This window comes from Aptenodytes patagonicus, chromosome 1 (assembly GCF_965638725.1).
Source record: "Aptenodytes patagonicus chromosome 1, bAptPat1.pri.cur, whole genome shotgun sequence".
NCBI lineage: Eukaryota > Metazoa > Chordata > Aves > Sphenisciformes > Spheniscidae > Aptenodytes > Aptenodytes patagonicus.
This window is the reverse complement of record NC_134949.1, coordinates 193,678,518-193,705,146: the sequence shown is the minus strand read 5'-3', so window position 1 is coordinate 193,705,146 and position 26,629 is coordinate 193,678,518. Positions and strand designations below refer to the sequence as shown.

Sequence of the window (26,629 nt, the reverse complement as noted above, 5' to 3'; positions counted from 1 at the left end):
ACACATCAATTTTGCTTTTGAACAATGACTCAGATCACTTACCGGACTCCACTTAAGAAAACGAGGAACAAGCCCACCATCTTGCTTCTCTCCTCCCAAAATGAAAACCTTAATGATTTTTTTTTTTGCTAATACAAACTGGTATACCAGTGAAAGGAGTAATTAACCTTAAATGTGCGTTAATTGGTGGCTACTCCTTTAACAAAAACCAGTTAGGGTTGCTGCATAGGAATAAAGCCCATTATCTTTAAATTAAAGTTTCTTGTATTAGAGCATTAGTTAAATGTCACAAGTGTAGTACTCGTATAGCATACGCCCGTTCCCAGGCAGGTTTTTCCCTGCAGCCTTTTTTGCTTTATCCAGTCAAGTTGTGTCATATGTCCTGCCACTCTAACTCTCAAGAAGTCTCTAAATTACCTAAAGTTAGTATTTTCTTTTGGGGTCAACTTAAAGTTTTTTCATCTATCTTTAATGAAAGTAAGGGAACTGTGACAAAGTGGGGGGAACCTGTTAAAAAAAAAAATTCATATTCTTTCTCCCTTTCAAGGAAAAATCCATATAATCTGGACATCCACCACTGGATGAACAGACAAATGCACGTTCTGGTGGATAATATGAGGTTGGATGCTTTAATTATTTAACTGCTCTTAGCCACTTTCCTCTGGCTAAATAACCTAGGAAATGGGGTATCTAAATTTTATATTTGTAGTACTTCACCGAGTTGTTTGTTGTACCTCGAATGATACGAGTTTGAATGGATACTTGAAAGTTTTTTCAGTCTTGCAATGAAGCCACTAGACTGTCTCATCTCATCATCATCCCCTTAGAGGAGTTAATTCATCTGCAGCCAACTTACCGGTAGGAATTTGCAGCAGTCAAGTGCCTCAAATAGCATCTACTCTCAGCTGTCAATTAAAATGTGTTCTCTTTAAAGTCAGAGATCCATGGCTTCAGTATTGCCTGAAGCCAGCGCTAGGTTGCTAGGGTGCTACATAAGGAGGTGTGTATGATACTTTGGGAAATGGAACTAACGCAGAGATGTGAGGATTACTGGAGAACTAACCCAGTAAGTCCACCCAGAGCCATAAGCAAAGCGACTATCATCAGGGTTACAGTCCTGTTTACTCCCTGCTATATCAGTCCTACACCAGGCTGACATGACTGGACTGACCTAGACAACCGCAGCCTGCAAAATCCATCTGAACTCCATGCCACATGGACCTACCTTCTTCAGTTCCACTGCCACGGAAAACCCTGCACCACCCCAACTGCTACAGAGTAAACGTACTCTGTGACTTGAAGTAAAAGCATGTCCAAATAATTATTTGACAATTTCAGAGACCTTTCAATATGCAAAAGAACTAACCAAAACCAAGCCTCTTCCTTCATGTCTCCAAGCCCCATAGATACAGCTAATGGAAACTGCAGTCTGTAGTCCCGTCAGTCATTTTGTTCTGTGTTGCACCTCTCGAACTGCACTCATGAATAAACCCTACTATTTCACAAATGAACAGATTCAAGCGTAAGGTGATGCTGAAAACTTGCCGTACGGGGTCTGCCATACTTCCTGTGACTCAATACATTGTCACAGATTTTCTGGCAACGGTCAAGCCTTCATCAATGAAGAAAAAACCCCTATATTTAAGACTATTTTTTAAATTTTAAAAAGCTCCAAAAAAGTTTAATGAAAGAAGCAACTACTTCTGAAGAAAGACACAGACAGTAGGAGAACATTTTCAAAGCTTGTAATGGATCATAACTCAGTAAGAAGACACTAAAATTGATACATAGAATCATAGAATATCTCGAGTTGGAAGGGACCCATAAGGATCATGGAGTCCAACTCCCTGCTCCTCGGAGCATAACTGTACATAACTTTACATAACTGTAAAAGATTTCAGTTTGCTTTTAAATAATCTTAAACATTTAATTATGACAATAAATAGGAACAATCAATGCGGTGTTAAGAAACTGTGCAGAGCAAGTAGCTATGAAAGCTGTTGTACAATGTATCTGCTGAATCTCTTATGACCCAAGGCTTCGGATTTCAGTTTTTGGCAGTGGATTCCAACAAGTCTTTTGCTTCATTTATTTTTGTTGCTACGTAAGGTGATCCACCTGAGAAGAAAAAGGGGAAAGGAATACCATTTACACATCAGTATTAAACACCAAACTACTTCACTTGCAGCATCCCCTTATTACTCACTTTCATTAGCTCCTCCTTCCTAAATAGATCCTTTTCATACAACTGCTTAAAAAATTACGTTGATATGAAGCAAACTAATTGATAAGGAAACATGAGAAATGTCATCAAAACTGAAGTCACTGAAGAATAACACTGAACAATTTGTCTCAGAGAGAAGACTGAAATCTGAAATCACTTTACATCGGTGTGATTTAGACTTGCAGTGCAACGTTGCTGCAAACATATGCAAGGTCAGCTGTCTTGAACATTCATCCAAAGCTAATAGCTATTATTTCCACCCACCCCAAAAACTAAGAGGTAAAGTTTTATAAATAATTTTGACAAAGAATCATTAAGTGCGTGCACATGCACACACACACACCAAGCCTCTCCTGTGCTAGACGCCCAGAATTACCAGCCAGAAACCATCACATTAAAGCTATTTAAACATGGTACGCCTTCTAACTTCTAGTCCTGAACACTGTCATTGCTTTACGCTCCATCTAACAATCTGATTACAGTTCAGCGGTCTTTTTGTGTTTGGTTTTTTTACTCTCCCCTTGAGTGCCAACCATCTGCCTACAGCCACCAAAAACAACATTACAAGGTCTGTGTCAGTCACTTATCACCTACTATAATACACCTATATTTTTACATGAAAATATGATTCCAGCAGTACTGTGCACTGAATAGCCTTTTCCAAGGCATCTGTTCAATCATAATTTTTCATTCATCATTTCGTTCATTCTATTCAATTCATCAGAAATGATAATGATAGAAGAAACACGCAGAACTAGTTGTAGACACATGTGGCAATGCTTGCTCAAAGACTTCTTTAGGACATTCCTTCAGGAATCCAAATCATTATAAAGTCATTTCAGGGTGTAATAAAACAACTGGAAAAAGTAATGGCGTTCTCTTGTTCATGTTTTGGTTTTGTTTGAATGTAGCCTTAATAGGTAAGACACACCGGAGGAGGTGAGGCAGGGCAGGGGAAGGGTAGAGAACTGGCTACTGGAAAATGAGTTTATCTTTTTCTTTTTTTAAACCAACTGGCTTTTTAGACAGGAATAGGATTTACTATATTGAGAATTGCTTCTTTCAAAGAGTAGACAAGAGATCAAACAGTAAAGACTAAAAACTGCAATAAACAATGTATCTCAAGTAATTTTTAAATGTGTGTTGATTTTCTACATGTCTAGAGTGCAGGATCTTAAAGTAAATTCATATCTGCTGGAAGTGTTTTCACTACATTTACATCCTTAAGTGCCAATTTTGTAGCCCTCCAATGAGAGAAAATTCAATCTCATGATTGCCTAAGTGTTTGTTTATAATTAGGGCAAGTCCAAAAGACTTCTCTCTTCCTCTTTTTCTGTGAGCAAATATTCTTTCATAAAATTAGTAACTGATAAATTAACATACAATGTATCAATATAAAAACACTTTAAACTGAACTATGTAAAGGTTAATAAGCAACCATTTTAGTAACGCTCACTGGGGATGTTATTATGCAAACTTCTACGTATTTCTTATTTATTTATTTCTAATAATTCTCTCTTTGACATTTGGGATCTCAGATAACATATGTAACTTTTAAAACCTGTAATTATTGCCCTTTCTTCTATCAACTCCATCTGGTAAAGTATTATTTTAAAATAGCACTCTAATGTTGAGTATTATTTTTAAAAGCACACCTGTGCTACCCACAACCAGAAGAAATATACATAAGCAAACAAGTCTCTCTGTGATGCCACGTGTTCAAGATTACTCCAGGCCCTAGCCCTGCAGCCAAAATTACACAAGATTTTTTTCTACGGCCATGCCAGAAGAGCTGCAGGGGCAGCACAGAGGCACAAATCCCTTCAACTGGTGTTCCTACTGAGAAAATGCTCCATCACACAGGAGGGCTCACTACATCCATCCAAACCTACACTGTGCCCGGCTGCCGGTGCATTACAGCTGTAAGAGTGGGTTGTTAAAATGTACGATCTTCGTAAAGGGAACTGCCTCTTTAGGTCTACTCAACACCCACATGGAGATTCACAGTTCTGGCTCACGTCTCTAAGTACTGCGACAATAAACTTAGAAGTTCATTATCAAAAAAATTTTGACCTAATAGGTACTTTAGTGGTTAAGAGGCCTCTGACCATCGTAATATATTGGAAATGCAGAAGATAATTTCTCTTCTATGTCTGTGCAGTTTATACATTATAAAAAGGGTAAAAAATGAAAGTGTGAAATCAAATAAGCAGGACAACTTTAGAATTAAACTGAGGGGTGAAGACAGCAAAGCAAAGCATCGACTAAACACTTCCCATGGCCAGTGGTCCCAGTTATTTTTTCATTTTCTTAAAATGGGGTGCTGGCAGGGAGCCCTGTAATTCTGTCAAAAAGATATAAAAACCCTCCGATCTCCCCTTTTGACTTCTGAAATACAGTGCAACTCTTCACCATCTGTTATTTTAAAGTAGAAACAGCAATGAACATATGGGCTTTCTTTCTCAACCAGCTGTAGTGTAGTTAAAGTTATAATAATAGCCTCTCTGTATGATAAATTTACATTAAAAACCTGGCCAGTAAAGCAACAGTGCCCAGCTTTACATTTTTTCTAAGCGAATTCCAGGAAGTCTGAAATTCATCAATGATGTATTTAGTGACTGCAGAACATTTCCGCACAGAAAGTTACTTTCACACACGTGACTGGTCCATCTCAGTTCAAAACATGTCAGTTTAATGTAAAAATGTTATAGCTATTTTTTTCTTATTTTTGAATAAGTTTCTTTAAAGTGTGGAAGGCTGGTCCCTGAGCTCATAGTTTTAACTTGAAGCGGCACAAGTCTAGAAAACAACATTAAAGAAAGATGGGTAAAACTGTGGTTCATAAAGCCTGGTTTATCTGAGAGAAGACACACGGAAGCTCAAGTCTATAAATAAACAACATACATTTGCACTCAGTGGGGTTATTTACACAATCAGTAAAGTGAAAGGATCTCATTTAAGTCTCGTCCTTTCCAGCTCTGGTTAAGAAAACTAATAATTATTTACCTTTATCAGGATGATTCAAAATCATGATTCTTCTATGGGCTGTTCTGATTTTGGCCTTGCCAGCAGATGGACTGCAAAAATAAATTGAAGTGTTTACCATAAATGCCACTGCGCTTAGGCTACAAATTAACAGTTTATAACGGCTTCAAAAATAATTAAAACTTGAGATTTTCACCATCTTGTGGACAAAACATAAAACTGCATCTCCGAGGAAGTAACAGTAACAAAGGCATGTAAGACACCAAGAACAACATTTTTAAAAAGCCTGTGTATTTGACATACAAATATCTTTCAGGTTTTTTTAAAAAACACAATACATCCACTCATTTAAAATACCCAATTTTTGGGGGGGGGGGGGGGGGAAGAAAAAAAATGGCAGCTCTAGGGTGTATCTAGCTGGTTATTCTTATCATTAAATGCAGAAAACACATTTTTTCCTCCTAGAAAATAAGTATTTACATGACCAGTGACAAAACAAGAAATATTTAATATTATCCCATTTTCTTCTACTGTAAATATTTTTATAGCTACTATAAATAATTCTTCTTTCTGCTGGGGCCTGAAAAAAAAAAACCTTTGTTATTTTTGCAAAGCTGTTCAATGTGTTACATTCAAGGACATGCTGATTTACAAGTGCTACATAATGTTGTCTCCTTCAATGACAGATACATAAAATATGTACTTGGCCTAAATTAAATATGTACCTTACCAGACAAATAACCACTTATGGATGGAGCATGCCAACACAGTAAGGCTATCATATGCAATAGGACAGTTTGAATGGTTTAGTTTTTCATAATTTGTTAGCATGCAGAAATGAAGCAGTTTTTTCCACTTCAGGTGACTTCTTAATCAGTGATGATTCAATTAATTAATCTTTTTGTAGATACAGTTTGAATGCAAGGTATCAGCCTAACTACATTCCTGAGGTAAACAACCTCTAATTGTTATTCTGTCACAGGGAAATTAGGGTATGTTGCAAAAATAGTTCATAGAACTGCATAAGAAAAGAATACTTCAGTGGAACAGAAAGTAACCCAGAAAGTAAGAATTAAGCAGAGGGTGAAAGGCCTTGAACTATAAATATAAAAATGAAATTATTTGTTATCAGACAGCTAAAAATAACAATCATATATATTTTGATTTGTAAAGCTGTTGTTTAATAATAAAAGGAAAGTTGATATACCAAAGCATAACTGTGGAAAAGTTGCATATTATGGAAAATCAGGCAGTTCTGCTCTAAGAAGCAACTCTGAAAACGGTGTTTTACATCAAATTTGCTTAGTTTATGAGACATTGCTTATCCCGCAGTCAGACTGGTCTCTAAAGATTCTTAATCACCATCAAAAAACCCTTTAATGTCAAAATCACATTTTCGTTGAACTGGTACAGCCTCACAACCTGAGTCACACCAACGTCATGCTGCTTTCTAACAACACCAACTGGCTGAGAAGTCTATCACCTTGGTGGGAACAGTCGATACGCTGGAAGGCAGAACTGACATTCAGGGGGACCTGGAGAGGCTGCAGGAATGGGCTGACAGGAACCCTTCACGGAATCCAAGAAGGACAGAGGCAGAGCCCGGCGCCTGGGAAGGAAGAGCCCCTCGCAGCGCGACAGGCTGGGGAATGCCGGGCTGGGGAGTGGCTCTGCTGAAAGGGACCCGGGGCACAGCAAGAACAAGAGCCAGCAGCGTGCCCTGGCAGCAGAGAAGGACAACAGCCTCGCGCGCTGTATGAACGGGAGCATGGTCGCTAGGCCGACAGAAGCAGCTATTCCCCTCTACTCGGCCAACCACATCTAGCCGCTGCATCCAGTTTTGGGACCTCTGTACAGGAAAGACATTGGCCAACCACCACAGGTCCAACAAAGGCCAGCAGGAAGGCCGGGGGCTGGAGCACTCACCCTTTGAGGAGAGGCTGAGGGAGCGGGGCTCGTTCAGCCTGGAGAAGAGAGGGCTGCTAGGGGACCTCACAGGAGCCTCCCAGCATCTACAGGGAGGTCATAAAGAAGATGGGTCCAGGCGCTCCACAGTCATGCACGGTGGGAGGGTGAGGGAAAATGGGCACAAATTGAAAAGGGAGGTGCGGCCTCGACATAATACTTTTTTACCCCAAAGAGAGTCCATCAGTGACACAGGTTGCCCAGAGAGGTTGTGCATTCTCCACCCTTGGGAGTCTTTCAAGACCCACTGGATAAAGTCCTGAGCAACCTGCTCTGACCCCACAGGTGGTCCTGCTTTGAGCAGCAGGTACAACTAGAGAGCTCTTGAGGTGCCTCCCAACTTGAGTGGTATTATGATCATACGATATACCTGTGCAGTAAGCTGTGTTTAAAAATAAATTAAAATAAATTAAAAAAAAACCCAAACCCACAATGATTAAACCTTAAATACGTTTGTGTTTGTACACTTATACAATGTACTACATGTTTTTTTAATGTAATTGCCTAATTTCTTTTATTATGTCATTTATGTTTTACAAATAATGATTTAAACATTTTTTTACTAATGCATATATATATTTTGTACATTAACAAAAAATTACATATTTCCTATGGAAAGAAAAAGAATGTATCTTTTCATAGAGGAAATGGTACAACACAAAGTCTTATCCATTTTTATCTAGAATTTTAACTTACGATTTTCAGAAATGTTTTCTAACTTCAGAAGTTCAGCGTTAGGGATTTGATAGTTGTAAAGCACTGTACTTAGGACAGCTACACTAGCACCTATTTTGTCTAATGTTTGGAAAACACTCCTAACATTTTCATGTCCCTTGTCTCAGACATTCCCCCATCTCTCCCATCAGCAGTTCCTTCTACAGAGTACATAGTTGTTAATATTATTGCTAAGTTTATACTGAATTTCAGTAATCGGTGCTGCTTCATAACAACTAATGCAAAAACACTAAAATTTAAAATCAGTCAATATTTCCAATACAGTACTTTGTATCTTTGGATACCTTTTACATAGTTTAAATACAAATAATGCACATGCATGTTTCTTACAAGATCTGCAATCTTACAAGATGGTTATTAGAGAATAACATTTGGAATGTGTAATGGGCCAATATATTTGAAATTTAAAAACTACCATTAAATGCTCACGTTTATCATGGCTGGTATTTATTATTTATACTGCCCATGCATACTCAGCACTTGAAATAATGAAGAAAGTCTTTGCCTCAAAATTTAATATGTCTTGGAAGTGATGACACAGAAGACAAGTGTTACAATAATAAGATCAGGGCCTAAAGAGTTTGTCTAGTTTGGGCATTTGTGCATACCCTGGCATATTCCGTAACACTTTAAAACTCACTTGCCTTTTTTTTTTGGTATATAAAATACATGTAAATACTATGTAATAATACATATTATACTGTATATAAAATACAGTAAGCAGTGAGTTAAAAGTGGTCTAGAAAGTGTGTTTAAACCACGTGAAAGTTTCCTATGAAGATGTTAGCCGTGCTTCTACACAATTAAAGGCTCAATCCTTTAAACATTGAGAAGAACTTTCCTCAGATCTGATTAAGTCTTGATATTTGCAAGACTCAGTCCAAACACAACAAGCAGTGTCAGTGCAGACTCAAGCTATTAAAATTAAAAAATGAAAGGGCACTGATTTCAGATGTAATGAAACTTCAGTCATGTACATGAGCAGTGTTCAGGCTAGCCATTCCCACTGTAAACACACTTTAATAAGCTGCCATGTGCTACTCTGGAGTATCACTGAATTTGCCCTTATAAAGTGAAAATGTTAATACATTATCAAATTTAAAGGCCAAAGGAAATATTTCTGAAGAGCATTCCTATAAATCTCTTCTTCAGCGTGCAAGCATGAAATATTTCAAATAAATGTAATGTTTTATTTTACAATTTCTTAAAATGAATGCTAAATCTGCATAATTTCCATTATGTTAGAAGCAAACACAAATAGCGCACTGAACAGGATTTTAAGTCCCAGTTTTCACCATCTGAAATAATTTCTTCTGGGGATAATTAAAACCATCCTCCTTATCTTTTTTTTTTTTTTAACCTTAAAATTCAGAACTGACCTAAACCATAAATAAGAAATCTACTACCTAAGGTCAGATCTGCTCCTCTCAACTGTAAAGCCCTCAAACTCACCGCCTGCTTTACAGAAAACACTAAGGCGTGTGCTACCATTGGCCATCCAAATGTTTTTGAAGAAATCCACTGAAAAATCGATTGAACACTCAGCCTGGAAATTATTTCCCATACCTACTCTATATGACAAGTCTCTCCAAGTATTTTTGTTTGCAATATGCCGCAACTTTTTAAATCCAAACAAATCAGAGTGGAGAAAGAAAAAAATAATATTACTGACTTATGAAAAAAATGAGCAAAATTTATTTGTTTTCTTTGTTTATTAATATAATCTATAATATTACTTATCTCAAGGGTTTTTTTGGAGACCAGGCCATGTGATTGCACTAATTAGCACAGTATGTGCTATTCTGATTATTTCTAGAGCACCGATTCTCCACTGCTATATGTTACCATGCCTTCAAGCCAAAACGCAAGCCGCATGTTTTATTCGCATTTTACTGGTTGCTTTTTAGCTTAAGCAGAATATTAGAATGGTTTATAAGCCATTAGAAGTCTTTTAAAAAAAAGTTACGATTTTGGCAAGAGTATTCTACGTTCTTGTAACATGCATTTTCTTCATTCAATAGTTACCAAACAAAAACATATTAATGCAACACACCTACCTTACACCTAAAATAAGACTAGCTTCTCGCCTACTCATTTTCTGTTCAAATCCTCCTTTATAGTATGATGAAAGACTCTAAAATGAAGAAAGGGAAAACAAGCAATAATTAGTTTCATGTACAAGGTGCCAGGACCTAAATCATATTTATATGACCTCATTCAGAGCATTACATTCATCTATAATTTATTTCAAAGGCATGGAATGACTACAAACCAGATAATATGAAAGGACTTCTCCTGAGTGTTAACACATACAAAAAACAACTTAAAATTAACTATCTGTGTTTTTACAATCTTCTACTGCTAATAAGAGATATTAATAGCTACAACCATTAAAACCCTGCCTTCAGGCAAAAGAGTCCAGAATCAGAGTACATACTAGCATAGAGTGGTACAGTGTGTGTGTTGGGGAGGGCAGGGGAGGGAAAGGGGGAAACTTGTTTAAAACAGCTTTGGTACCACCGCAATGGAAAATGGCAGAAGTCACAATACTTTGGCATCCAAGGAATTATGGACAATCACTCTGAAGTCCAGATATTTCTACAAAGAAAGTAGGTAAAAACAACAGTAAAAGTATAAGAACAGATAAATACCGACTCTTCATCAGTATATTGTATGTTTTTTCACATGAAGGAATGTTACTTCAAAAAAACATACCGAGAGTTCTTTGAAGGAACCCTGAAAAATAAACAAAAAGAAAACAAAAAAAAGGCTTAAGCCACAACCTATATTTCAGGAAATCACTGAACTGGAGAACACTGGAAAGTAGCAGAGTATATGGGGAAATCCTAACCAATTTTGCCTTTACATCCTTCCCTAGACACTGATGACGATTTGATACAGGATCTGGGGTTAGTTTTTTAAACTCACTGGCATGTGAGACTTTAGCCACCGTTTTAAGAAGGGGAGAAAAAACACGAGTGGGCAAAGAACATTAAAAAGAAGGAGATGGAGATGAAAGTAAATCATTACAACAATTAATTGTCATAAGGAATGGGTTGAAAGTATGTTTGTCAACTACAAAAAAAAAGTTACTGAACTACCACTGATGGTTAGCAGTGATCTCCTCAATGTAAATGTTTCTATAAGAAGAATTAGGGACGAGCCCATTGCTACACAAATAATAGTCTAAGCTGCACAAGTCCCAGAGGCAGCAGGTGTAGCTCCAAGACAGCCTGCCTTTGGGAACTGGCACACAGAAATCACTCAGCAAGACTGAAGTTTTTTCCTCAATGCAAAACCTATCAACTGGGGAAAAATAAGCTTCTTTTGTTGCTATCAAAGGGAAGCCTGGCCTGAGAGCTAAGATTATTTTTAAGTGTTCCTTTTACCCCCAAGTAAAAATGTGCCCGGCCCTTAATAAAACACTTTTCTCACTAAACGTATCCATTCATATTCAGTGAGAATTTTGCCTTACATTTACACAAACTCTCTCTCATGTAATTTCAGAAGCATTAAAGCATTTAAAGGTCTCTGTCTATGATACCTAAGCCAAGCCTTTAATTAATTAAGCTTAGGAGTGACATTCACCCAAAAGCATGGTTCAGAAATACTTCACCTATTGCTACCATGAAGTCACACACAGCCACAGAAAAGATTTTTTGGTGTGCTGCTGTGATCTGAAACTAATTGTATCTTCCTTCTTCCCATCCCAAACCATACAGAAAATAACCACTACCATAACACTACAGGTATCAAAGCTGAAGCAACTGTGGACGTGTCATGCCTACAACAAAAATTCGTTGAGGCCGCTGCTACAGCTACAGGGTAGCACTAAACAGGTCTGTAATAGTGCACACCGACATTACAGGTTAGAGTATGTAAGACTAAGGGAACACACAGGGCTTCTCCAGTCCTCCAAGAGGAAACGATGCTAATGATTTAATGGCCACCAGATAACACCCTTGAGGAGGCAGAACTGCACAAAAATTTGTAACGATGCCCAACAATTACTACAGCCAGGAGAGAAAAGCACACTTTAATGTCCTCTGAAAGATTTTCCAGAACTTCTCCCAAAGCAGCTTAGGTGCAGATGGATTTCTGAAAAGGTTAATTCTTCTCTGCCCTTCAACTCTGGCATACAACTCTAGTACAGGAGGACACTGGTTCGCTATTCATGTAGAGAAGAGCAATATTTGAATTATCTCTAACAGCTCATCTCTGTTCTTGGTAGATTTCATCTAAAATACTATTTGAAATAAGAGAATAGGGAGGGATGGCTATAGGCTTAAATTCAGAAATACTTTTTCATGTTTTTAAAGCCTACTTCCTTGACACTGTTCTAACCTTGGGAAGCCTTGATTTGCTTCCCTTCCAAGAGGAATGAAAAAAGAAATTCTGTTGTCTGTGGCCTTTGGCACATGAGCAAAAACAGTTTTTTGAATTGGTCATCAAGAAAAAAACATTTCCTTCTCAGAAGTGAAGCACGTAGCAAGAATAATCAATTCTTAAATTAAGATCTTGATCCTAAACAGAATTTAAAGCAAAAGGAAATTAGACATAAAAGCCATTTTTCCCATTGGTTAGAATAAGGGGAAGAAACATTGAGTCTTCATTTTAGCAAACATCTTGGCAAATTTCTAGTTCCCTAATGAAACAACTTTTGCACGCTATTCAAATTAAAGCAATTTTTTTTTCCTAGTTGTAAATTCTAAGTCATGGCTGGAATGAAATGAAACAATACTCAAGATATTTTTCTGTTATGAGAACTCCTTGATGAGGGGGTGGTTCTAGACATTTATTAACCCCAGCTATTGCAAACAAATTCTGTACTGGAAAAACTATCAAAATGAGCTCTCCATTTCTTCATACTATTTGGGGTGAGGGGAGGGGCCATCATTTAATTTACTTCATTTCCTTGCATGTTGTTGCTGTTTAGCAACTTATGGAAGTAAATTCTGCTTCCTAACAAACGCTATTAATAGGTTGGGGGGGGGGAGGAGGAAACAGAAAATGGCTGGATGTGCTCTGCAAATGTCTATTCACTCTTGCAAATTTTCACAAAAGCAGTCAGCTAAGAAAATCCAGTCCATTTGGACCATGACATCTTCAAGATAACTTGTCCTGGCATAGCACAGGGAAAGCATAATCACCGTTTCCATGCCAGGTAAGAGATTCAAAACTCCGTAACTGAGACCATCCATCATATTACATGAAGTAGTGAATTTTTCTGAAAACTCTATGTGTTGTTCCACCACCAGTACAGTCCTCCATTGAAAAGGTAACAAACACTGGGGAAAAAAACCCAAACCTACAATAACAAACTATTTAGAAGCTGTGTTATAATACAACCTACAATTTGCTAAGATCAACTTTAACTTCCTTAACTTCAGTTAGAAAAAAATTTATAAAGTGGACTGCAAATTGCATTATTCTCTGGAAACTTTATTTTCAATGAAGGACAAGAGAGATGGTTGCTACCCTTACCTCTCAATTCAGAACTCTATGAGTCTGAGCAGAATCAGATCCAATAAGGTAAACACAGTGAAAAAAATCTCTAATGAAGTGGTATAGAAGACACCCTTTTCTTCTGGAACACAGAATTTTCAGGATTGTGGGATTTGAGTATTTTGACAGTTCGTTTTGCCTAGAATTGCTGTTTCCATCTTCAATATCTTCTATCTATCTTTCAACCTTCAATGTCATTGATTCAACAAAGAAAGGTAATGAATGCTATTGAAATACTTCCTTTTTTTTAATTTCATATTTTAAGGACATATTAACATTATAATTAACAGCATTAAGGCCTGTCTGAGGAAGAAAAGCCAAATGACTACTTAGTGCTACGCACCTTCTACTGGCAACAGATTCTTGTCACTACACACAGAAACAAAACAGTGTCACTGGCATTTGCGACACCAGTAACAAAACTAGTCTCAAACTAAAAAAGCGCTTCTCTGGAAACGAGCATTATGACTTGTCATACAGGGGAAATGACAATGTTTCCTCCTATGTCTTTCTCCACTGAAAAAAAGATGGTAGAAAGCTTCAGGACTAAATTACAGCAGCATTTACGCTTCATATTTAAGAATATATATTTAACTGCCGTAAGTTAAAGTTAAATGAGAGGTAGAAATTCAGAATAAAATGTAACACTTTTACTTGCCTTTACTTACTATTTTTGACTAAAAGATGAGTGCAGTTGTTGACTGTACATGTTATTTATTTAGGTAAGTAAACAGAAAGTGCCAAATACTCAAGATACAGCAAGCAGGCATTTTAAATGATCGCTTCATAATTGCTCAACTTGACCTTACCCAAGTCATTTATTAGTGAGCAGGAGGAAAGGATAAACAGCACCTGGATTACCTTGTGTGACTGCAACCAACATGAATTGTGATTTCTATTGCAAACGGCAGGAGGAAGAGTGGGGGCTTACAGAGAGAACAAGCTAGCTTTTAAATAGGCAGCTGCTTCACAGTCTCTCAAAAAAAGGAGGTGATGAAGGACAGGGTTTGATTCTAGAAAGCTAGAGTAACCACTGAAAATTATAGTGACCAAGTCAGGTGCCTCAAACACCATAGGAAACCAGCAAAGTAACACTAAGCCTAGACACTAAATGTCACATGAGATGCTTTTTCCAGTAAGCATAGATAGAAGTACTGCCTGATTTCCTTTACCGGTATAGTTTAGAGGGCAATATGCTGTAAAGAAACGCGATGAAAGTGCTAATCCACAGATTATACTCAGCAGCTTCAAATACCCAAACAAAATCATGTAAAGCCACTAAAATAAGAAGTTTGGACAATAAGCACTTACATAGGATCTTTGTACCTAATGTTTTCTCTATTGTTTTAAAGAAAAAATTATAAATAGGAAATAATTGATAGTTAAGGGGAGAAGAAAAAAAACTTGGAAAAAACTACAATCCAAGAAAGTAGTAGCTGTAGAGTAGTAAAGAACAAATAATCTTGGCTAAGAATCATACAAGGGTCTTAAATTTGGACTATGATGGTAGAAGAAAAATATTATCACTACCCTCACAATGCAAAGCTGACAAATACATACAGTTGATTGGCAAACAGGGAGAGTTTTTACTGCATTCAGCAGATCTCGTCTTGCACTGAAAACTTGTATTTTCAAGTTCAGAAATAGAACAGCAGAAGAGAGATACTCTACTGGAAATCAACATACAATTCTGGGCTGTAAGGCAGGATGTGAAGGCAGACAGAGGATGCAGCTCCAGGGACTAGGAACACCAAGAATGCAGAAGGTCTTTGTGGTTGTTCATGAATTCTGCAGTACTCTGAAAGTCACCATGGTAAAAATGAGATAGGCCTGTAATGAGCTTGGCTCAGCCAGTATACCAGTATTGAGGGGTACAGTTTCCTAGGAACAGACACCTCTCTGTGCAGTAGCATGTCATATGTCAATCTGTTAAAGAGAGCCACTGCCTGCTTTCTTATGTGAACATGTCTGAATTTAGATTCTCTAGCCTGTATCTACAAATGGATAGAAGAAGAAATGCTGGAGTTAAACTGCTGGGGAGGCAGGGTGAAGATTGAAGCACTCCCTACTCTGAAGCCACATGTCCTTATTGCTAGCTACTTCTAGCAAGCCTGCAAGTCAGGCTGTATCCATATCATGTGGAAGCAATTTAATTCACAGTACCTAAAGTCCCTTCTGCTGTTTTGGCAGGCAACTTGGGAATCTCTCAAAAAATTACTTTGAAAAGGAAAAAAAAAAAAAATTGGTGTTGGTCTCACAACAGCAATGCAATAGAGGGACAGAGAGCAAAAACTGATCCAGGAGCACCGTTTCTGGCTGATGCACATCGCAATTAAGAACAAGTGTGGACCACCCCCAAGAGGACAGCCCATGTTTCAAGCCTTTACCTCCCCAGTAAGCTTGCATTGATCAAGCTTGCACCTTCAGCACATGAACACGAAGTACAGATGGCAAATGAATTTGGACCCTAGCATCTGTCTATATACTGTAGACAGGCTCTGTGTTGCAACCGGTTTCACATTAATAGGTACAATGTTAATGATCACTTTTTTAAAAAACCCTACCTTTAATATATTTTTCAGGAAATAATAATCTGCAACAACTACTCCCCCAACACCCTCACCCATCAGCATCAAGAGGGGAACTGTATTCCTTCCACTGTGGATATGTGTTCACAGACTATGAACTCTGAAAGAACACACTGCCACAAGCAGACATCTACCTCATTGGGAATTACTTTAATCAAACAGGAATGGAACATATTTATTTATTTACCAGAGGACAGTATAGCCACTGAAGCAAAAAAGTAAATGCTCTTGAATATTCCCTGCATATGCTCCTCTCACAACACTCCACCTCTTCATTTTTTTACCTCATTATATTTTTAAATCTGTAGGGCAAAACAAAGAACAAAAACTTGGTTAAAAGTTCAAATTATCTGGGGAAGAAAAAAAGACAACTCATGTGAACAAGAAAACAAGCTCCCCTATCTCTATGGCAACCTTTCCTAGAAGTTTATCAATTTGTCTTCTTGATTTTCAACACTTTATCTGAAAGAAAAATGACTAAATTCTTTCATTTTTAGCTTCTTAAAATGAAACCGCATGTCATCACTTTGTAAGCTCTAGGAATTAGCTATTTTCTCACAGCGCACTTCAACAATTTATCATACACTTACTAGCAAAGAGTTCTGAAACATGGAACATCACCAGGAAAATCAGAACTGTTTATCAAACTCACAAACGTCTTTTAATATAGCTTCATCCACAGGGATTTAAAATATACCAGATAATATGCCAAAACATACACAGTAAGGAGCACACATATCCTGGGAAAAAAAAAAAATCTAAGTAGCACTTACCGTATTTAACATAAAATGTCTCCTTTCTAAATACTTGAAATATAAAATCATAAATTTAACATAACCTCTAAACTTACAGAAGTTGAAATCCTCTTTGCTGTCTCTGTAATTGCCTGCTCCAATGGTTTCCAAAGGTGGAAAGCATAACGACCTGAAAAAGATTGAAGTTAAATGAAATTATAACCAACATTCACTAAGAGGAAAAAAAAAAGTCTCCAACTTATGTTCATCAGCTTACAGCAGAAAGAATTTTGGTTTAAAAAAAAAAAAAAACAACAAAATCCTTCATTGTTAATCTTTTTGTCTCATTTATTTGCTGTACAGCACTGTTGTACTTTACTGCTTTTCACGATGTCCCTCAACAGCCATTTTTGGATCCTGCCCAGCCAAAGTCCCACACTAAACTTGCTATGGTTTACATTTTTCAATCTTTGTACTATTGGGGGAGGGAGGGGAAGAAGTTCAGTATACTTCATCTAAAAACCTAGTCATGGACTGCAAAGATCCATTATGTTTGCTCACAAAATAAATACATTTAAATGCATTTCAATATGATAAATGAAGATATCTGCCTTGTGAACTTTCAGAAAAAGGGCAGTATGAAACATTAGCTTTGGATATACATTATTTATTAAATCCTCTTCAAAGGTTATGCCTTCAAGAACAGAAATCTATGTACTACATGTTTCTTGCTGTGATGTTTTATGCTTAATCACACATTTTGTAAGTACTGCATTTTTTATTTTGTTACAAAGAGAGGATCTTCTGGAATTCAGAGCCATTCAACTCCCCACCGGCAGTGAACTTCTATAGCTAGGAAAGGCTAGAGGGAACTCTATTAGACTGCATTCTCAGAAGTACAAACCAGGCCTATCAGCTTCAGAATCAAGATTTGTGCCATGTTACTGGAGGATTTTCCCTGTAAGTCCCCTCTCCCCAATTATTGTTTTGATTAACTATTCATTAGCAACGTAACTTGCTATTATACACAATGGAAAAACTTTTTATAAAATGTCGCTCTGCTTCATCCAAATAGCATCTTGCTTTTATTCTTAATATACACAATGTGTCCATAGGTTATTTTAGTCATCTAAGCCTATGCCTATGTTAACACAGAAGTTAAAACCACTGTTAAGAGTATCACTGCTGAAATGCTGTGATGTACTAATGTATTACCTCACCTTCTTAATGCTTTCTGTTACCACTTCTTTGCTAGCTGCCATTAATTCTCCAGCTCAACCAGCAGAAGAAATTCAAAGAGCAGTCCCCTTCTGCTTCTATACAAACACCAACTGCTTAATGGGTGTACATCACCAAAGATCTTGTCTTTCCTTCCCCTAATCAAAGAAACAACACAGCTGTACCCAGCAAACACCTGCTGAAGTTTGGTGCAACTTGTTCATCTATTGCATCTATTCTTGGTGGATGCATTTGCACATAGCTGACCATGGTTGCTTTCATATGCTGAAAATAATGGAAATCGATTTGTGTATTTCAAAACCAGAACAGACCACAGTTACTTAGTCTGAGTAACCCAGAGTATAAATCACGTTAAGCCCATGCCCTGTGTTCAGACTAGAACCTATTTTTCAGAAGAACATACAGTCCAGATGCAAAGAATTCAGGTAACAAGCAATGTACTATGGGAACAGTTTAGTATGATAAATCACTGTAGCCACTAAAACCTATTTTTCTCTATTTGAATTTGTTGAGCATCACCTTCACATCACAAGATCCTGTTGCACTCTTCTGTACTAAAGAGCCTCCACTTGCAATATGTTATTAAATAAACAAAGTAAACTTTCCACATTATATTTTGCAGACAAAGAGCAGATGGAACCTTTCAGCTGCTGCCCATAAAATTAGTTTCTCCAGCTGTGACTTTTTGAAAAGAATTTTGGAGCTATGTCAAGGATTTTGAAGGGACAGGAACTATAACGGGACACAATTCTCCATAGCACTCTCAAGCGACCTTTCCACTTTCCAGTATTTATATTCATAAAAGCTTCATTAACCCTTTGGAAACAGCAGCTCGCAAGTGACAGTTCTACACTCAGCTGGTAATTTAGCTTACCTGCAAATGCAACAGTTGCAACGCCAAGTCCAACTGCTATCATAGTTCTGGCCTAAAGCAGAAAAACAGGAATCAGAATAACATGCAAATTCTAATTTGAAATATATGCACCTTTTACTTTAACAGCAAGTACTTCTGATGTCAGACGTGGACATTTCATGTATAATTTACAAGAAAGATAGAAATTCGTTCTGTATTCCACAGGCTACGTTAGATTTTCTAGTCCAGTCCCATTAACCCATGCCAATGCATCAGGTTTAACTTGGAACTACCCGTTAGCAAATCAGTGAACAAACACCGACAAAGCAGCTCACAGTATGTAATGATAAAAACACAAGGCAGATAACTATTCAGGATTACTTGAAATTATCTGTGCAGACTAGTTCAACACAGTACATAACAGAAAGCATCAGTTTATTACAAAAGCGTGAAGAGCTAAAAAAAAAAAAGAAAAATATCGCTTTGCAAAGTCCTTCACTGGGAATCTCATCATGACATTGCTTGAAAATGGTATTGGAATATCAACTTAAACGCTACGGCCACAAATGTACGTTAATGTCTTCTATCTTTCACACTTTGACTCATGGAAGCCCCAGTAAAGACATGAAGCCCAGTAACCTCTTTTCATTACTTAGTGTCAATCACTGGCTGGACTCTATCTTATAGTACAAATATTTGTAAATAGGCAGACTTCTGACAGATTTCAGTGTTCATTATCAGGTAAAATTCACTTTAAGTCTAACTGGGCTCTTGGAACCAAACCCACAAAACAGACTTGAATATCTGATTCAGACAACAGTAACTCCTACTTTTTACTAACTCAAAACCCCCAGCTTAGGTGTATGTATTTTCCTACGCGGTGCTTGAAGAAAGTCAGGCATCTCAAGAAGGACAATAAGAAGTATCTCCATGTTGAACAAGAAGCTGCTGAAAGATATCTAGTAAACCTTGAAGAAGGGACTGACTTCTCACACGTCTGCAGAATTCAAGAGTAATGAACATTGCAAGTGTTGGGGGCATCTCTCCGCTTCTGAAAAGCCTACATGTAATCTTTGAAACAAATGAAATAAAGTCATCTGTGGCACTACCTGTCTTATCATATGATAGTTCAATAATACCTTGAACTTTCCCCCAGGGAAACATGAGAAATCAGATTAGGCCTGTTTAGCCTGAATTCAAAACAGAACGACAGTGAAAATGCTTTTATCACCAGACTGTCTCTTCTATGTATGACTTACTGCTGCATTTACCCAATAACCAGTTTATACATTTTCTACCAACAAGCCTGACAGCAGGACTTAAAGCCCAAATTTCAATGTGAGTGCCCTAATAACTGGATCTGGAGCCAAGCTGCCTTTGCTACTAAGATTCCTGGGGCTAAAGTTCTCTTTGTACGCAATCTCATTTCTAGGCAGAGAGGGAACAGGGGAAGAGTTGGGAAATACCGGTTTTAAAGCCTTCTAGATCTGGCTTAGTAGGGGCTAGAACACAGGTTGACAACTTTCCCAGCAAACAGGCAGCTGTACAAGATGTAGGCACTGCCATAACCCTCAGTGGCTCCTACGGCTTCGGCTCTGAAGGCAAGTGGCTGTGATTGCTGCCTATAGTATTGAGCTCAGTATGGAAAAAGTGGTAGCCCGCTCTGAGCTCATCTATAGGAAGCTGTATTCCTCTGTATCTAGCTTCTGGATCCTATGCATTTTAACTAAGTACCTACCTCCCACCTACCCGGATGGGACTATTCTAGCTATTTAGATAACATAATACTCCAATTGCCTAGAGGTTTCTAGCAGAAAGAAGAGAGACTCGCTAAACATACTGAAAGTGAAGCTCCAAAGTTAAGACTGGGGGAGTTCTGGCCTTAAAATGGGCTAGACAGGGAGATTTTTAGTCACCTAACTCTTCCATTTCAGTGTAGCCTTCAGTCTCGATATTAGCATTCATTTCTGAATGTAAAAATAATGTAGTAGTTTTATGTCTGTTGTTCCTTTCAGTTCCACAAAATTTCCCCTCATCTTTAGACCATGAAAAAAATGTAAGTACATTACCTTAAATGGTAGAAGATATAAAATAGCAAAGCATACAGTTCCATCTCCTCACTAAACTAGAACTCTTTTCATTTCTTCTCACAAATCAGTTTTCCCAGGCTCTCAATATTCAAACCTTCTAAAAAATTCCTTTAATTCATCTGTTTAGACACTAACCAGAAACAGCCACAACATTGCTGAAAATATCATAAGCCCATAGAAATTCTATATTATCCTATTCTGTGGTTTGTGACCATGGATTTATATTCAGGAGATTTTCCTTGGCTTGTGCAGTGACAGTGAGAATCTTTTACTAAGTGGTTACAGTCAATTAAGAGCTCAACAATGTGTGAAATAGATCACACTGGCAAAAAAAAAAAAATATTTATCAGCTTGTGCTTGTCCAAATTAAGTTATACTTACTTGTCACCAAAAAGGTGGTTTAAGTCAGCAGTTTACAACAAGGCGTGCAGGCTGCAACAAGGCATTAGCAGCAGACACCTCATCACAGATAAGGCCAAGCACAGAGACCAGGCTAATAAATAATACCTGGACTCTTGTCAGTTCAGTGCAGAAATAGCCTAAGTGTTTTTACACAGTAGTCTGGGAACACAATGTAGAGACCCCTGAGGGCCTTTGATAGAGTCAGCCATGTCCAGTGGGATATACTATCTCAATCTCAGTGGAAAGCACTAGCAGACAGTGGAAAGCTAGTGCTGCCTGGAAAACAGCAGGTAAAAAAGCAGCACGGCAGCAGCTCTATAATAGGAGCAGTACACAGGATCAACAGGAATATGAAGACAAGCCAGAAAACTAGGTAAAAGTGATGGAATGCTCAAGCCAGAGAGGCATGAAAGATTGTCCACATTTTGAAGTGAGGTATGGCCACCAGAAAAGCTGAGAAATACTGGTTTATGGTAACGCACCTTATTTGCATTATGAGCAGGTTAGAGAAGAGTCACTTGCCACATAGTAGCAAAGAAGTGATAACTTGTGGTAACACATACCAAAGCACCTTGAATGTTTGTTATGGTGTGAATATAACCTAACTACACATATGCGATAAAAACTGAATTTGAATCAATGTAAGAAAGATTGCATGGTTTGTCTTTTACTGACACAGCCTCTCTCACAAAATTAGTGGCAACTTCAAGTACTAACCAGTCAGTCTTTTAAGTCCAGCTTGACTCAGTTTCCTTTTTCATGCTCACTTAACTCAGTTGATTATTTAGAAGAATAAGTCAAGGTTAGTCTGGTGCTTTGAAATGTAGAGTATAAAGTGCAAAGCTTTAATTAAATGCACTCCTTTCATGTCAATATTAAATGCAAACAACTCACTATCATTGTGGAGTGGATCAGTTCATTTACGGCTTGCTAATACAACTACCACCATGACCATTTTTGGCTCCCATTGCTTGAAAATGCATTTTATTTCAGACTCATAAAGGCTAAAAAAAAAAAAAAAAAAAAAAATAATAATATTTACTGACTTTCAATTTTGACAGAATTTACCTTCCCCCCCTCCAAAAAATGCCATTCAGAAATTTCTAAGATGTAGGTTTTAAATGAAAGCATTCTGTTAAGATCCAAGAAGGAAAAATAAAGAAACGAAAGATTAAAAAGTAACATCTGTCCCTTTCTTTATTCAGTGAATCAGCTCCCAAAGGTTAGTCATCAACCCTATTCTATTCTGCTGATCTCAGTATTTTAATTTTACTATATAGTTCAGTTTTCAGTAACAAACCCTTTTAGATACAGAAAACAATAAAATAAAAGTTTTGCTAAATCTACAAAAACTGATTTTTTTAAAAAATTCTTTTCAGAAACATGTATAAGAAAACACACACATTAGAAAGGCAACTGCAAGACCTGACTTACCAAAGTGTTTGGCAAACAAAAGAGGATAAAGCATACTAATTAACATACAGTATGTTTAGAGGTATACATCATATACTGTTAGCAAACAGAGATCCGTGGCCTCATCCTTTAACACATAATTTTCCAGTAGTCTTAATTTTTTAGCAGAAGAAACAGGGAAGAATGATAGTCTTTCTGCAAGTTTCTAATCCACAGTCTCTGCTAACTTAGCCATACTAAAAAAAAAAAACCAAACCGACTTCTGTAATTCCTAGCATTGCAGCTTCTCCTTCTATGAAGTTGAAAAAAGTTAAATTTATAAATATCAAAAGAATTTCAAATGCATAATTTTAAAATTTCAGCGCAACACTATTATATCTGACCACAGGCTACAAGAACCACCTTTACGAATGTTAGAACATACCTGCTTGCATAGGATTTGTATTTTATACACTGGTTCTTCTAACACAATTAGTGAAAACACCCTTCTTGGTCAAATGGAAAATATTTTGCTTTTCTCACAACTAGCTTTCAGACAAACAGTGAGAGTTCTACTGTCTTTTGCCTCAGAAAGCTACAGTGTAATGGAATAAAAAGCACAGAGAAAATAATAATTTGTTCTGATGGGTTGGATGGCATTTCGTTATTAGTCCATGCTTAATCATGAATCAGTAAAATAGGGAGTATATACTTACACTGAAATAAGTACACAAGTGTAAATTGCTTGCTTAACTAAAAACTTTGGTTTAGGAAGGTTTGGTTTGTTGTTTTTTTAAGTGCTGTATGCCCCTAAGAAGTAGGATACACAAGTATATTAACCAAACGTACAAAAATACTTCTGAAACTACTTTTTCCCTTAAATAAAAATTCTTGACCTGAAATAAATGATTGTTTGGTATGGAAGCTAGAATAAGGCTTCTGTTCCTCAGAAGAGTAGGTACTACAGCTTATTGGAAGACTGTTTCAGAGCAAACCACCTAATTAACTCAGTATGGAGCCAGATACATTTTGAAGTGGGATTATATTATAAACTATCTGCAACAGATTTGATTTCATAACCTAATGTTTTCCTTCCAGTCTTACCTTCCTATGAAATTTATTTTCCAATATTGAAGTAAAAGTAATTTCAGCTAGATGCTGTTCTCCATACTCACCCAATTCTCATGTCAATTTGCGTCATTTACTTTACAGCAACTTTTTTGGTTTGCATATAAAATTACGCCTAAAGTTTCTGACAGTTTTTCATAGGAAATGGTACCTGAGCAACAGATTCACTAATAGAAGCGTTACCATAAGGCACTCAAATTGATCTTCCTGAGCGTTAACAAAGGCTTCTTGTGGGTATCTTTGAGAACAGACTCTTTATGCTTCTACTGTTGTTCTGTCGCTCCAAGCTCCAAATGCTTTTGTAGAACAGCTACCAGAGTAAAAGTGACCAAGATCAAGTGACTACAGCTAACATCCAGGACATCTCACATCCAAGATTCGAGGTAGGATATTGAACAGAGCCCTTTCAGCCCTGAAAGATGGATGCTGCTGTTAGACTTCACTTCTCCTACTACTCTTTCCTTCCACTGTGGCAAGAAGTCCTCGTTAACCCTGTACGAGGTCAGAGGAACAGATGCACAGCACTACAGTTGATCTTGCTTTTTCTCTCTGGCAAAATTTTAGAATTTGGTTACATGCAACTTGACCTCCTTCTGAATTCCTTAGCCAGGAATCCAATAAACATGGGTACTGTCCCTTTTTTCACTACCTACATAATACCATCTAGGGAAACTCCGAAACCAACCATATGCTAACAGTTTACAAAGTATGCATGCCTAAAAAATACTGTATTCTCCACTGAAAGGCCTGGCTAAATAATAAATTTCGACAGAAAATTGCAGCAATCCAGAATCTAGTCCTCTAAAAACCTACCACAGTCTCTGGACCTTAGTAAGAGCCTGACAAAACAACTCACACCAACAAAGCAAGCCTTACTAACCCTAGATGCAATTTTTATCCCGGGCAGGTAAGAAGCCCCAAAGACTCCACAAAATCCACGAGGAATTTCCCTGCTAGCATTCCACAGGAAGAGTACATGGACATGACAATAATGAGTTTCAGAGCAAACTTCTTAAGATTACACAGCTTGCTGTTAAATACACAGACTCCCCTTGGGGGAAAAAAAAAAAGAAGTCTTAGACTGTAGTAACAATGAATAAGTAACTTAGAAAACTATGATTTTAAAAATCGTATTTTTTTTAAGAAGAAAAAGAAATGTTGTAGAGGCAACAGCATACACACAATGAAGTACGGCAAACACATATTTAAAGCCATTTTAAAACCATGAAATCTTCACCATCCAGTGCTTTAAGCAGCGATCCATGTATTTTTCCCAACTTTTTTCCAAAGAGAACTCTCTGTCCCGTGAACCAGTCGAAGCGACCAGAACGAAGGAGTGGGATAAAGTCACAGCACCCTTCCCACGAGACCGCGGTACGGCATAGGAACCTGTAGAGGCATTTTGCCTCCCCTTCGAGGCCCCTCCAGCCTCTCCCCCATGACGAACTGTCAGGTGAGAACTGCTTTTCTGAAACGGAGCTCCACAAAACCATTAACACTCAAACCTGCGGTAATAAGACTCCCACAGTACGTGAACATTTCACAGGTGTCATCTCTTTACGGCAGGGGAAATGCCATTTTAGGCCTTGTCTGCTCACGCCTGTGAACGCTGAAGCAGCACAGCGCTTTACGGGGGGGGGGGGGGGGCCGAAGCGCTCGCCTGTATCCCGCTGCCCACGCTGCGGCTCCACCCGCGCCACCAGGGCCACGCACGGCCTGAGGCGAAGGGGGCACAAGCCTTCTCGCCCCGGGCGCTACCACCCCGACCTCCCTGCCCACCCCCACGGGAGATGGAGAACGCCCGCCCCCCCCAGCCCCATCCTCCGACCCGCTGCCCCGGAGCTCACAGACGTTACCCCGCGGGGGTGTGAAAGCCCTGGGCTGGGAAGCAGGGCAGGTGGCGGCCCCACGGCCCGGGGGAGCCCAACCGCCACCCGGGCCCGCGGGGGGAACCCGTCGGCGGCGCCGAGCCGAGAGGGAGGAGCGGCCCCGGCTCCGCGGGCAGCGAGGGGGGGAGGAGGGGCAGAGCCGGCCGTTGCCCTCCCCTCTCCTCGGCCGCCACTCGCGGGATGCGCTGCCTCCCCCTCCCCCTCCCCGCCCCCACCCAGCCCCCGGCGCGCTCACCAGCCCTCGGTCCAGCTCGGCTTGGCCCTTGCCGGCGCCCGTAGGGACCCTGGCGTACTCGGCATAGCGCAGGCCCTCGGAGGAGGCCGCGGCTCCTTCCATGACGGAGAGGGGGAGGGGAAAGCGCTACAGGTCGTCCGGAGGGACAAACCACTCGGAAGGACGGACCCCGAAGCTCCTCCCCTCGCCAATCTTCCGTGCGAGGGGCGGGGCCAACGCTGGCACGTCACACGCCACGCCACGCCGCCTCGTCCGCGCGTCACGGCCTCGGTGCGGCAGGGGAGGGGCGGGGCGGGGCGGGGCGGGGAGGGGCGGGCGCGGAGGCGGCCCCGGTGGCGTGAGGGGCCGGGCGGTGCTGCGGCGGGGGGCGGGATCCCTCACCGGCGGGGCGAGGGATCCCTCACCGGCGGGGCGAGGCCCTCGCGGCGGGGAGGGAGCCGGTTCCTGAGGGAAGTCAGGCACTTAACGCTGGGTCGGAGACCGGGGACGGACGTGTCCTTCATTTGTCCTCCCGGCTGGTTGGAGGAGCTGGAGGGCTGGAGGTGGCTGCTTGCTCTAAATCCCAAGACAGCCAAGAAAGAAGGGGGGGGGGGGGGGGGGATGGGATGGGAGAGGTGAAGGGATGGGAGATAATTCATGCATAAAAATAGGACAAGAAGAAGGAG

The 26,629-nt window shown here is 39.1% G+C and overlaps 1 protein-coding gene across 2 annotated transcripts; it reads right to left on the bottom strand.

The window, feature by feature from the left end:
- Nucleotides 1–1,729: 1,729 nt before the first annotated feature.
- DNAJC15 (DnaJ heat shock protein family (Hsp40) member C15) lies at nt 1,730–26,143 on the bottom strand. Of its 2 annotated transcripts, none has more exons than XM_076363413.1 (6): nt 25,965–26,143; nt 18,850–18,901; nt 16,853–16,926; nt 9,967–10,043; nt 5,231–5,301; nt 1,730–2,118 (listed from the first exon to the last, which is right to left on the bottom strand). In XM_076363413.1, exons 1-6 carry the CDS (start codon nt 26,064–26,066, stop codon nt 2,048–2,050), a joined length of 447 nt encoding a protein of 148 aa, XP_076219528.1. In that variant the 5' UTR covers nt 26,067–26,143; the 3' UTR covers nt 1,730–2,047. The 2 variants fall into 2 exon arrangements, with proteins under 2 accessions (XP_076219528.1, XP_076219538.1); XM_076363423.1 differs by lacking the exon at nt 25,965–26,143 and adding an exon at nt 25,697–25,777.
- Nucleotides 26,144–26,629: the final 486 nt, after the last annotated feature.

Bases quoted from the DNA above. Each gene is read 5' to 3' on its own strand.
- DNAJC15 (XM_076363413.1), bottom strand. From the start codon at position 26,066: ATGGAAGGAGCCGCGGCCTCCTCCGAGGGCCTGCGCTATGCCGAGTAC. The intron at 18,902-25,964 runs GTGAGCGCGCCG...TTTCTGCTTTAG, and splicing joins CCGAGCTGGACCGAGGGCTG to GCCAGAACTATGATAGCAGT. The intron at 16,927-18,849 runs GTAAGCTAAATT...AATCTTTTTCAG, and splicing joins TGCAACTGTTGCATTTGCAG to GTCGTTATGCTTTCCACCTT.